The 13,199-nt window shown below is 46.2% G+C and overlaps 1 protein-coding gene across 4 annotated transcripts in view; it reads left to right on the top strand.

The window, feature by feature from the left end:
- The window catches only part of RBM27 (RNA binding motif protein 27), an 80,097-nt gene that overhangs the window by 46,479 nt on the left and 20,419 nt on the right, over positions 1–13,199 (top strand). For 2 of the 4 annotated variants that reach the window (XM_038772147.1, XM_038772145.1), the window contains exons 9-12: positions 2,584–2,748; positions 7,725–7,874; positions 11,290–11,434; positions 12,164–12,317. In XM_038772147.1, coding sequence (XP_038628075.1) covers positions 2,584–2,748; positions 7,725–7,874; positions 11,290–11,434; positions 12,164–12,317 — 614 coding nt within the window. The remainder of the gene's footprint in view (positions 1–2,583; positions 2,749–7,724; positions 7,875–11,289; positions 11,435–12,163; positions 12,318–13,199) is intronic. The other 2 variants (XM_038772149.1, XM_038772148.1) reach the window with 1 other exon arrangement.

Below are 13,199 nucleotides of genomic sequence, written 5' to 3'. Positions count from 1 at the left end.
ACTTGCCTGCTGTGTGACCTTGGGCAAGTCACTTCACTTCTCTGTGCCTCAGTTTCCTCAACGGCAAAAGCTGGGTATTCGGTGCCTGATCTCCCTTCCATTTAGACCGAGAGCCCCATGTGGAACAGGAACTGGGTCCAACCTGATTTATCTGTCCGTACCCCAGTACTGAGAACCGTGCTCGACACATAGTAAATGCTTAATAAATGCCATTTTAAAAAAAGTGGCAGAGCCGGAATTAGAACCCAAGTCCTCTCACTCCCAGGCCCCTGCTCTTTCCTGTAGGCCAAAACCCGGGGCCTCAATTACAGAAATCTGGCTCCATTTTGTGGTCTCTACTCAGAGATACTACGTCACCACCAGTGCTATTTCTTGAGAGTCCGGTGCTCTGTCCTGAGTTCTTGGGAGAGAACCATACAGTAGCACTGGCAGACACATTCCCTGCCCACAATGAGCTTGCGTTCTAGAGGGAATCGTCTATCTCCTCCCTCCTACTTAGATTGTGAACCACATGTGGCACAGGGACTTTGTCCCACCTGATTAACTTGTATTTAGCGCAACACTTAGAATAATGCTTGATACATAGTTAGCATTCACAAATACCATAATTATTACTCTCTTACTGATGCTAGAAGGTGAGGCTCTTTAGAGCTCGGGAGATTTGGAGGGTATGGACAACCTCCGGTTCTGACTGGGGCTGATCTCAGGCCTTGTTTTGAGACAAAGCCAGAGTCAGCCTGTGTAAAATGTGATCGGTCAGAAAGTCACTCCATGAGACCACGATCGCACATCATAGTTTTTCCTGTGCTTGTACACTGACACTATCAACTTCTGTTATGGGACTACTCCCGTCTTTGCACCGAAGACTCTGCCTGGTAATTAGTCAATCAGTGGTATCGATTGAGCGCTTACTGTGTGCAGAGCAGTGCACTGAGTGCTTCGGAGAGTTCAGTCCAACAGAGTTTTGTTGAGTGCTTAACATGTGCAGAGCCCTGTACTGAGCTCTTGAGAGAGTACAGTGCGACAGAATTAGCGTTAGAGGAATGAAAAATACAGGCTGGGTTGTAGTAGAAGTATCGCAAGGTGAGATATGAGGGAGTAAGGTAGGATTCATATGGCTTGGCAGGAGGAATGAGGAAGAAGGTTACCCTGAATAAGGAAATATCATTTAGGAAATCATTCATTCAGTCAGTCATATTTATTGAGCACTTACTGTGTGCAGAGCACTGTTCTAAGTGCTTAAGAAGTACATCATAACATCGCCTAGATTTGGAACCGTAACATTCATCATCAGAAATTTTGGTGTGGTTGGTGAGAAACAAGACATTTTCAAGGTGAATTTCTTTGAGATCTTGTCCCTTATTGCCATGTTTTTCTAGCTCCATCACTTCACTCAGCATCCGTGCTTTCAGCAAGCACAATTCTGTTCATAACAGGTCCCTGAATTAAAAAATGGACTCAAAAGAGTTCAGCATTAGGTGTGCAGTTTAGTTCTTGTCTGCTGTTAACGCTACTGGGCATCAGCTTTTTTTTATCACCTTCTATGCTGTGAATGTTTGTTTCCTGGACAACAGATTTCAAATTTGTTTTGAAATCCATCAGTGGTATTTATGGAGCGCTATCTGTGCGCAGAGCACCATCATCGATGGTATTTACTGTGTGCAAAGCACTGTACTAAGCACTCCGGGGAGTACAGTACAATGGAGTCAGTAGGCCCATCTGCCCACAAGGAGCATACAGTCTAGAGGACTCTTAATGGATTTTAAAAAGTGCACATTATTGTTTGAGCCGGTGCATGTTTAAACATGTCTCAGTTCCAAATCAGTTGCCCAAAGGGCCTAGTTAAGGTGTGTTGGAGGCGCATTTAGGGTACGCCACCGGTCCTTTGGGTTCCTACACTTCATAGCCTTTCGCAGGGGACTGAGTTGAGTTATCCAGTAGTGTAGAGTAGCCCTGTGAACAGCTCGGACTGCTGGGTTTGCTGTAGCTAATTGGGTGACTGAATTGAGGGATGTTATTGTTTTGGAGCGAGGGATGAGTGCCCAGGGCAGCATCTTGTCGTCTCCCTCCTTCCCCCCGGCATCCGCACCAATCCATCCCCAATCACAGCAGCAGTGCCAAGTGGCACATTGGGAAGGAGTGGCCAAAGCCAGCCGCCATCCCCTGCAGGCCGGAGCCTCCTAGTTCCATCACCGTGCGAATCATCGCCTGCACCTTTCGGTCCAGTTCCTATCGCACGGACCACGAAGTTGTACATGCAGCATAGCTTTACACAGGGCTTGTCCAAGGTCCAAACCATTCCAGCTTTGACTCTAGCAACATCCGGCTACTACCGAGCCCTCTCTTCTCCTGAAAGGGGGAAAAAAAAAGGAGCGAGAGACACCGGGAAGAGGGTCTCATCTTACCTGTGTGCTGTAACGCATCTTAACCCATTGCATGTCTGTCCTTGCACCGGAGCATTTCAACTTCATCGTTCTCATCCGCTCAAATATTTTCCTTCCTCTTGGCTCAAAGTCTCCGTGCCGAATGAAGCCCTTTTACAACCCTCCAATCCCAGCTGCCCTCCGATTCTTTCTTCTCTAGGTCAGCCCATGTACTCTCGCGAGCATGGTGCTGCTGCATCTGAGCGACTTCAGTTGGGGACCCCGCCTCCTCTCTTGGCAGCTCGCTTGGTGCCTCCTCGCAACCTCATGGGATCCTCCATTGGGTACCATACCTCAGTTTCCAGCCCTGCCCCTCTCGTCCCAGGTAAGCTCCGCCTCTCGGGTGGCCATCCTGTGGCCGGCCCGTGGCTTCCCTCTAACTTCAGGTGGCCATCCAAAGGGGATGCCCGCTCCCCCCGCTTGCTGCCTTAACTCCGCGTTGCCTTGGAAGTTCTCCCCTTACCTCATATTCTGCTCCTTCTGAACTTCTTGAGTCTGTTGAATAATCTGGACCACTGTCCCTGGAGGGCGGCCTAGTAATCAGGTCTCTGGGATCTGTCTCCTCTCCAGGGCCATCTGTGTTTATCTTCACTACTTCTCGGTAATAGAAGTGAGAGAGAGAGAGAACAAGAATGAGAGAGAGAGTGTGCATGTGTTTGTGTGTGTGTGTGTATTTAGCGGGCGGAGGGTGTCCTGTTCAGACAGCTGGGCGACTAACAATGTCTGCATGTCCCGGTGTCAGAAGTATCATATGGAGAAAAGGGATGCTCTCTTCTGGCTTGCTTTGCTATGGGAAGGAGTTGGCCTCCGTAATGCAAGGTCCTCTTTTTTTCTGTTCTAATCCTCAAATGATTTAAGGGATCCTAGGTGATTAGTAGAAAAAGGTGGTGACTCCATTTTGCCACATGTGGCAAAGACTGGCCATTCTTAATTGGATGGTCCCAGAAAGCTTGATTTTCAACACCTTAATGGAAAGTATTTCCCCAAGTCACATCGCTTGAGTATGCGCTTACTTAAACATTTCTGCTTATCGTAGCTCTTAGATTGTTTGCCGATGATTTCCCTTGCCACTTATAAATCAAGGTATGGGTTACGGCTGATTCTTCACAACGCCACACTACTTGGAAATGCAGGACATGAGCTTGTGGGTGTTAGCCCAGTCTGTAGTGTTCATGCTTGGACTTGTGTAAAATTGTAATTGTCCAGATTTTGTTGAAATACTTTACCTGAAAGAGGCAATAAGAAAGGTATTGTTTGCAGTGGAGCTTTAACCTGAAAATGAAATTCAGCACTCCAGACAGAGGGAAATCGCGTTCCAGACTGAACACGGAAAACAACAACTTGGCTAAGAAGCTTAGGTGCCCTCCTCTGTGTAGGTGATGTGGGGGTCACAACTTTTAAGGGGGGATCGGACAGCCGCACCCCGCGGAACTGAACAGCGATCAGAGTTGGAGCTCCTGCTTGAAGGAGGAATAATAATGATGATGAAGCAGTGGAATGAGCCCGGGCTTTGGAATCAGAGGTCATGGGTTCAAACCCCGGCTCTGCCAATTGTCAGCTGTGTGACTTTGGGAAAGTCACTTAACTTCTCTGGGCCTCAGTAAAATGGGGATTAAGACTGAGCCCCCCATGGGAAAACCTGATCACCTTGTGACCTCCCCAGCACTTAGAACAGTGCTTTGCACATAGTAAGTGCTTAATAAATGAGATTATTATTATTATTATTATTATTCTCTGGCCCTCAGTTACCTCATCTGTAAAATGGGGATTAAAGCTGTTAGCCCCACGTGGGACAACCTAATTACCTTGTATCAACCCCAGCGCTTAGAACAGTGCTTTGCATATAGTAAGCGCTTAACACATACCATAATTATCAGAGAAGCAGCGTGGCTCAATGGAAAGAGCATGGGCTTTGGAGTCAGAGGTCATGGGTTCAAAATCCCGGCTCTGCCAACTGTCAGCTGTGTGACTTTGGGCAAGTCACTTAACTGCTCTGTGCCTCAGTTCCCTCATCTGTAAAATGGGGATGAAGACTGTGAGCCCCCCGTGGGACAACCTGATCACCTTGTAACCTCCCCAGTGCTTAGAACAGTGCTTTGCACATAGTAAGTGCCTAATAAATGCCATTATTATTATTATGTTGGTATTTGTTAAGCAATTACTTTGTGTCAAGCACTGTTCTAAGCCCTTGGAACAGGAAGATGACGAGGATGTCACTGCTGCTGTTCTGGTCATTGCGAGGTTATGTGTGAGCAGGATTCATCGTACTTCTTCTTTGGTCCCTGTGGGAAAGAATTGTTCACTTGCCCCACCCCTGTCCAAGGGCTTTTTGGCTGGGTGCGGAGGGGTCTCCCGCTGGGGACGGGATGCAGTTTGGCACTCCGGAGCGGCTGCAGTGGTGGCACAAGCTCCGCAGGCCGGCTCAGGAGCTGTGCGGCATTGGAGCCGGGGTTGACGGGTCGCGGCCCTAGGTTTGATGCACTCGGGAAGTCGAGCAGGTTGCCCGCAGCTGCCGACCCAGCAGATCCCTGGGCTCCCAGGCAGATAGGGTTGAGGTTGAAGGTGGCAGGCATGCGGTTCCTCTTGGCGAAGCTTCAGGGTTGTCGTGAGCAACGCTATTTGGCTCGGTGCTGAGCCAGGGGCAGTGGGGTGGAAGTGGAGGAGGAAGCGCTCTCCTGTATCTTCCCAGTCGGCCTCGCTACTCCATCACCTCCCTCTCTTCCTCTCTCCTTCCTCCCCGGCAACTTTCTCCCTGCCCTCTCAAACCTCCACCAGCGATGCTTGGGCCTCTGAGAAAGTCCCTTTCCAAGGTTGGGCAGAAGCCGTCATCTGTCTAAAGACTGATTTTTTGAGCTCTGGAGGCAGCCTTGCCATAGCACTCACCTCCAGGGAGGCCCGCTAGGTGAACAGTTCCTGCAGTCATCGGGAAGGCTCAGTTGATTCCCCCCGCCCCCCAAACCTCAAGCTGTAAGGGTTGAAGAATAGTCGTACTGCGTTTTCAGCAGGTGACTGTAAAAGACAGTGCGGGGAGGGGGGGGGGGGGGGGGGGTCAGATAAACGTGTGGACTGCACCCTTCTTAAGCGTAATTAACCCAGTAAACTAGACGGATCAACCCTCCAATTTTGCTTCCTGCATTAGGTTTGTGGAGGCTCTCGAGTTAGTGTGTGACAGGCTGCTGGGCCTGGAATTAGGACACTCGATCCATAATAATAATAATAATAATAATAATAATAATAATAATAATAATAATAATAATAATAATAATAATAATAGTGTTGGCATTTGTTAAGCACTTACTGTGTGCCAAGCACTGTTCTGAACACTGGGGTAGATACAAGGTAATCAGGTTGTCCCACATGGGGCTCATAGTCTGCATCCCCATTTTACAGATGAGGTAACTGCAGCACAGGAAAGTGAAGTGACTTGTCCAAGGTCACACAGCTGACAAGTGGCAGAGCCAGGATTAAAACCCACCACCTCTGACTCTCAAGCTGCTCCTCTAATCCTTACTGATCCTTACCAATGGGGTCAGTCAGTCAATTCTATTTGTTAAGCGCTTACTGTGTACAGAGCACAGTACTAAGCACTTGGGAGGGTACAATATAACGGGCACATTCCCGTCCCACAAGGTATTTACAGTCTAGAGGGGAGGAATCATGGCAGTTTACTCCCCGGGGAGCAGCATCTGTGCTCTGTCATTCCTGAGCTCCAGCCACATCAGTCAATCAGTGGTATCTATTGAGCGCTTAATGTGTACAAAGCACTGTACCAAGTGCTTGGGAGAGTACACTAAAACAGAGTTGGCGGACCCATTCCCCGCCCACAAGGAGCTTGCAGCCAAGTCTTTGGGGCAGGAAGGTCCAGAGACGTGGGGGCGGTGTGTGGCTGTCATGATTTTTTTGGAAAGTGAAAGTTGATTTGTAGGGATTTTCCCTGCAGGATTGCTCCCTGGGGAAAACCCAAAGGGAAAATCCAAAATTTTGTGCAAAAAAGCCACAACCGCATTTCTCCCTGCCTTTCCCCTTGCGCTGCCTATACTGCCCCATCTCCCAGCTAGCTGAGCCAATCCCCAGATCCCAGAGAATTGTAAACTGGAATTCTGGAGTGACTTCCTGGGATTCATCACATCATGTGTGGTGTCATTTAAAGGCAGGGACTTGGGCCTGTCTCTGGCCAAGCTACTTTTAATTCCCCTCTCCCCATCGTCTTTTATCCCTTCTCTTTCCCCCCCACCGACTTCCTCCCCGGGAAAGTGAAACCTTCCACTTGAGGTCTCCAGACAAATGCCCGACTGCTCTCTGGGGAAGTCTGCCTCTGTTTACAAGCAATGGGAACCAGGTTTTTGTTTTGCTGTTGGGGAACAAAAACTCCTTGTGAACTTCAGAGAAACCCTATTGAACTAAAAATTAAACCAGAAACATGTCTTCCCATGGAGGAATTACAGAGTGATCTGAATGTAAAATGCCATGGAGAACTGTTAAAAATAAAGGCTAGATATGCTTGGGTGGAAATTTGGTTTATGTTTGACGGTCTTGTAAACTCCAGCTTCTGGACTGAATAAACTGCCTTTCAGTTGAACTCTTCAGAAAGTCCAGCTGGCATCCAATTTCTGGCCTAGTTGGTGTCTGATTAAAAAAGTAACAAAAGTAACTGATTAAAAAGTAAAAAGTATGCAAAAGTAACCTTCTTATTAACAAATAAAATGATGGAAGAAGAGGCAAGTTTCCAGATCCTAAATCCTCTGGGTAGTCAAGATGCCAGCCTGTATGTGTTCTCAGTCATTTCTATGGCTTTACAGAAGCCAAAGCCAACTTTCAGAAAATGTAACTTTCACAGAGTTCTTTGTGTGAGGGAATGCTTGAGGGCCTTGAAAGAAAGCGTTTTGTTTTTTTTTACTCTAATCTAGGTATTGGCAAAACTAGAATTATTAAATACTAATATGGGCATGATTAGGCCAAATTATATTTGATTCATTTACTTAATCTGGAAGCATTTAAGTAATTGACAGTTGTTAGGGAAAAATGTAGGAAAAATGAGAATGAAATTTAAGTATTAGGACTGTTTACTACATGGGAAGCTCTCAGTTGTGGAGATTTTTCCAGATACCAAGCATAGATGGAAATTCTTGAATTTTTGGGTCGCGCAGTTTTTCTCCTTGCTTTGACAAGAAAGATGCCTGGCCATTAGTGTTTTACTTGAAGAAAAATATGCTGAAAGAAAGTAAAATAAATGTCCATATGTTTAGCATTTGGAAACTTGAGGGTGGTTTAACTCTCTTCTCTTGTTTTTCTTTCCACTAGATACTTATGAGCCAGATGGCTATAACCCAGAAGCTCCTAGTATTACCAGTTCTGGTAGATCTCAGTATCGGCAATTCTTTTCAAGAACACAGACACAGCGTCCAAACCTGATTGGGCTAACATCTGGCGATATGGATGCAAATCCAAGAGGTTAGAAAACTTTGTCTGATTTCTTTGACGGTTTTAAGACTCTTCCTGCCTGAGCGCTTGAGCCCTTTAGCATTTCCATTTCGGAACTTGCTGTAAGTTTAAATGTTGGAAACACAGCAGTAGAATTGAAAAATGATTCCCTCTTTCTCAAACCACGGTTGGTATTTTTTTTGAGTAATAGTCACATCTGCATTGTATTTACAAGTCGTTGTTGCTTAATTCCGTTTACATTTTTTTAATGAATCCGAGCTGATTTCCTTATGAAGATCACAATTTTTAGAATTAAACCAAGGAGCAGTTAGAATATGCAGTCCCTTCCCTAAGGTTGCCTGTTTTACTACTCATTTTGGAGACAAAGCAACAGCAGAGTTTGGGAATGTTCTTTCTTCATTGCACATGTTCCTATATGCAAATGGCATCAGACCCAGAGTGAATATTGTAATGTGAGTTTTCCGTCTCATTGGGTTCATAAAAGCATGACCTCCAGTAGTAGAACTAACTGTATTTACTTTTATAATACCCAGAGAGCCGTTAATGCTCAATTTGTCTTCTCATCAGCCTTGATGTCTAAGAATCACATTTGCATTTTACTGAAGAAAACCACAAACCAGGCCACTGTAAAGCACATGTAGGCTAACAGCAAATTTAGTGGACCCCTGTTTTGGCTCTCTTTGGACAAATTAATACTTCATTTTTGTCACCCCCTAGTAAATTAATGTAATTAGGCCTGTGGTCAAGGCCCACACCGAGCAATTCCAAAGTCCAGTTAGTAGTCATCTCTTTACTCGAAGAGGCGGCGGGGTCCTTTGGGGTGAGATCAGGACTTGGACCCAGGAGTCCTAGATTCCGTTGTACAGTAGTGACTTTGGGCAAGTTGCTTTACCTCATTTTCCCCAGTTGTGAATTGGGAGTGACATCTCCTTGCCCTCTCTACCGCACAGGGATCCTGTGAGGACAAAGGTGAAAATTGAAGGGAATAAGTTTTGGAAATAAAAGTACTTGGAAGTTGAGTCCATCATTTACATATTCTGTGTAATTCAGTTTTCTGTGTGACTTGATCTACAGGAATCTGCAAGGGATTCGGTGTGTTTCTCCCTCACAGGCCCATCTTGTCTTGGGGGTGTTATGTAGTGCTTTAGCTCCCAGGCTGTCTGTCTGGCTACTCAGTGAAGACCCTTAAGACTCTCGCTGGGCAGTGTTGCCGATGTTGGCAGCCAGTGCGACAGTCTTTGTCTGGGAGTCCACTGAGATTGCAAGGAAATACCCAGAGTGAGGTGTATCCGGTGTCTTTCCCATTCCCCTTCCTCATAGTTGTGATCACTTAAAGGAGGAAAGGAGCCACTGATGTCCACCTCTTCTGCATAAACCCTCATCCCATGGGCTTCAGCCCATCAGCCGTGCTTCCTTTTACCTCTTCAATTTCCTTCGTATGTTTTGCTTGAGCTCGGCAGAAGCTCATGTAGATGCCCCCAATTCTGTTCCTTTTTTGCTGCTACTAACTCTTGTTTCCTTCACTTTTCCATCCCAGTTGAAAACTGTATACAACATATTTGAGCTCCTCTAAATTAACAGAATATTCATAGGTTATTTCCTGCAGTAATACCTTGCTGTAGAAATATGAGGCATCCCGTATACCTCCACATGATCTCATTCAACCCTTCTCATCACCTTCCTCTAGCATTCTACACTCATCTCTGAGGTCAGTCCCTCCTCTCCCCACCCTCAGCCATTACGCTCTCTCCCTTCCGTCTCCCTGCCTCCAGATTATCACCTGCCCAACATCAGCATCTCAGACCTTCCTCTCCTCCCATATACTCTCTACACCATCAATCCTCCCGCACTTCCTCTCCATTTGGCCAACAATCATCCGCAACAGACAGCTACGTAAAGACGCCAACTCATCCGCTGCAGTGTGGATGTATCTGGGGCAGCTAGAGGTGCTGCTCCTGAGGAGAAGCTAATTATTCGGGTAACTCCTTAGTTGGCATCCCCACCATGGTGGTCGCCGTTTTGATTTTAGGAGTGATGGCCATTGGGAGCAGAATTGGAAGAAGGCCAGATGCTGGGTTCCTCCTTGCTGTCACCTGAATGAATTCCCGACATGGTGTTGGAGGAAAGAAGGGAGATGATTTGTCTAGGCAGGTGGTATAATGCACTGTTTTTATGGCCCGCCTCCCCCAGTTCCACTCTTGGCTTCCATCTTGCTTCCGCCGTTCCCACACTTCATCACTTTCCTCACCTTTGCCGCTGGCTCCTTCCTCTGTGCTCCTCCATTCCTCAGATGCTCCAGTTGTGGGCAACTGAGGGTGGGGCAAAACGAAGCCTTATAGATATGAGATTAACCCCTGGGTGGCTCGCTTTCCTTCCTCCATAAATGCCCATCGTAGATATCTCCTATACAGAATAGACCCCAGTGGCCTAACCCACGTCTTTAACCTAACAGCATTTGTTAACTAATGGAACCAAGAGAACTTCCTTTCAAAATTCACTCGAAACAGTTTTCCAAATAGCCTCTTGAAGATACACAAGTAGGTCTGGCCAGGCAACTAGCTGGGAAGGCAAGGAATGAAGAAGAATCTCCTCCATTCTGTCAGGTTTTTATCCAGGTTGCTAGAGCAGTTCAGGAAGAAATGAGGGATTCTAAGTTCCCTCTAAGTTCCCTCTAGGTTGGCCTGAGGAATCTGCCCCCCTAGCCTTGTTAGCCTTGAGATATAGTTGGGATAAGGAACTACGGGAAGGGAAGAGGAATGGTGGGGATGAGAACATATGGGCCCTGGAAGAAATATTTTTGATCACAGATTTCATGGTCCTCTCCTCAGTCGGCCCCCGTGGTTGCTGCAGCTGCCCCTCTGTCGTCTACTGATGGGTCAGTTGGAAACCACCTCCACCCCCTTCCTCAGCACGGATCCATGTGGTCCTAAACCACTGTTCGATACCGTCCGCCCTTTCTGCTGGAGAAGGCTGGTAAGGGCCGGCTCTTCTCTCTAGACCTGAGTAACCCCAACTTTGCCAATCACTGCAGCAAGTATAGCAAATACCCACTGTCTAAAATTGTTTTTTTCTTTCAATCTTCCTATTTCCCATTGAAGTTTTTTCCATTTACTTCCCTAAACTAAATAATATCCCCATTTTATGATTAGTTACAGCAGTTTTTACTCTAGTTCTATTCACCAGGTTGTGATTGCTGTGGTGAAGTCTCTTGGCTAATAGTATTGTTAACCCTGTTTTGTTTTTAGTTCCTTTAAAAAAAGAAAGCTTTCTGGTAGGCATATAAAGAATATGTTTTCTTTAAGGGAAATGGTAGGGATTATCTATGAGTCGCTTCATATTTGCTGTGATTCCAGACATTCTGATGATTTGGACCTTAATGAACGGCATGCAGAACGAATGATAAGGTGAATTTTCTTTCCTGCAGCTGCTAATATTGTGATTCAGACGGAACCTCCAGCTCCTGTTCCAATTAACAGCAACATAACCAGAGTTGTGCTGGAACCTGACAGCCGAAAAAGAGCGATGAGTAGTTTGGAAGGACCTTTGGCAAAGAAGCCCTGGATGGGAAAGTAAGAACGTGGAAGGAGCCGTTCAGTTCTTCAGTACCGTCACAGCGTTGTTTGTCTTGATTGTGAATCCAGTGAAGTAATCTGAGGAAATAAGCAGTAGTGGGTGGGGGCATGCGTTTAGAAGTTGGCGTGGTCTTTAGTAGGCCTTTTCAAGAACTGAGTTCTTGCATTTCTTGCCGCATAATCTGAAGCCGAGTTGCCAACTCTCCAGGGGGCTTAAGTACAGCTGTCCCCACCTGCCCCTGCCACCCCCTCAGAACTTTTTAAGATGGACTCCTTGCCTCACACATTCCAGATCTCTGACGAGGCCTAAGAAGTTTTTTTCTATCAGGACTGAAAAATGCCCAAAATAATGGCTTTCTGAATTGTTAGCTCTTTGAAACCTACCCTCCTCATTGTTCCCATCCCCCCCACCCTAAAATTCTTGTCCCCTTTCCTCCCCAATATTCAGAGCGAAAAGTTGGGATGGGATCTGGAGCCATTCATTTCCTTTTGATCCCTAGCTTAGCCCCCAGCCCCCTGCTCAATGAGGAAATGGATACCAGCCCCATCCCTGTTTCACAAGGAAGTTGGGAGCATTTCCCAAAAAGTCTAGCTCCTCAGGAAGATGCACTCTACAAATACGAGATGATTCTCTGCGAAAGGGCATTTGAGTAGGCTGCACACACCCCCTACTTGGTTAGGGAAGATGAGTGCTGCCTTGAATGTACTAATCTTTACTCTTTCTAGGCAAGGGAATAATAACCAGAGTAAGCCTGCATTCCTGAGAAAGAATCAGTACACGAACACCAAATTGGAAGTCAGGAAAATCCCCCAGGAATTGAACAACATCACCAAGCTCAATGAACACTTCTGCAAATTTGGAACCATTGTTAACATCCAGGTAAGGTGGCAGTTGGGAATTGGGCAGTTTCCACTCCCTGGGGCTGACTTGGTTGTAGGGAACATACCCCCTAGTTAGTGGGTTAGGTTGCTTTCCTTATCTGATTTCCTTGGCCTATGAGAGGGTGGTATCATCTACCTGAGTATTGATGTCTCATTGTGAGTGTTGGGACTCTGGCTTTTTGCCTGGAAGGGTTTGATTAACCCTGGTAGGAAGACTCAAAGGGAAGGGTAGTTGCAAGAATCCTGCTGTAGGATTCTTTTTTTTTTTTTTTTAGATGAATGTCTTTAATCTTGCTTTGCAAAAGCATTTAGAAAGTTTAGCAAACCCCCATCTTTTATATTTCCCAATCTTCCCATCTCCTTTCCCTTCCACCTAGGAGTCAGCCAGGGAATAAAACTCATTTAGCACAAATGGTTACTCACCTTTGCGCAAAGAGTTTAGCAACTTCCACAATCCGCTGAGCCGCTTCAGGCAGTGTGGACCAGCAGATGACGGAAAGCTCTGTCAGCACTGAGAGCAGGCGTTGTGACCCAGCTAAGGCTCCTTGCAAATAAAACCTTGGGTGTTATCCGAGATTAAATAGTGGATTGTTTATCATGTAGGCTTCTTGCCATTTAGAAACCTGAGTTTAGGGTATGGGGTTTTGCTGCTCTTGAGGGTGTCTTGAGGATCAGAAACATTGTTGCCTCTCGGAAGCATAACGTTTTCTTATCTAGACTGCCAAATACACTAGATGGATTCTGTGACAAGTCCCTAACTGAAACCTTAATGAGAGTCACTAAAATTAGGAAAATACTAAATATAACTAGCACACGTTCTGTCGAAAGATAGTACCATAGTTTGTCTTTAAACAATGCGTTGCAGCCTTGAAACTGTGAG

The sequence above is a fragment of the Tachyglossus aculeatus genome, chromosome X1 (assembly GCF_015852505.1).
Source record: "Tachyglossus aculeatus isolate mTacAcu1 chromosome X1, mTacAcu1.pri, whole genome shotgun sequence".
Taxonomy (NCBI): domain Eukaryota; kingdom Metazoa; phylum Chordata; class Mammalia; order Monotremata; family Tachyglossidae; genus Tachyglossus; species Tachyglossus aculeatus.
This window is presented reverse-complemented; position numbering and strand designations above follow the sequence as displayed.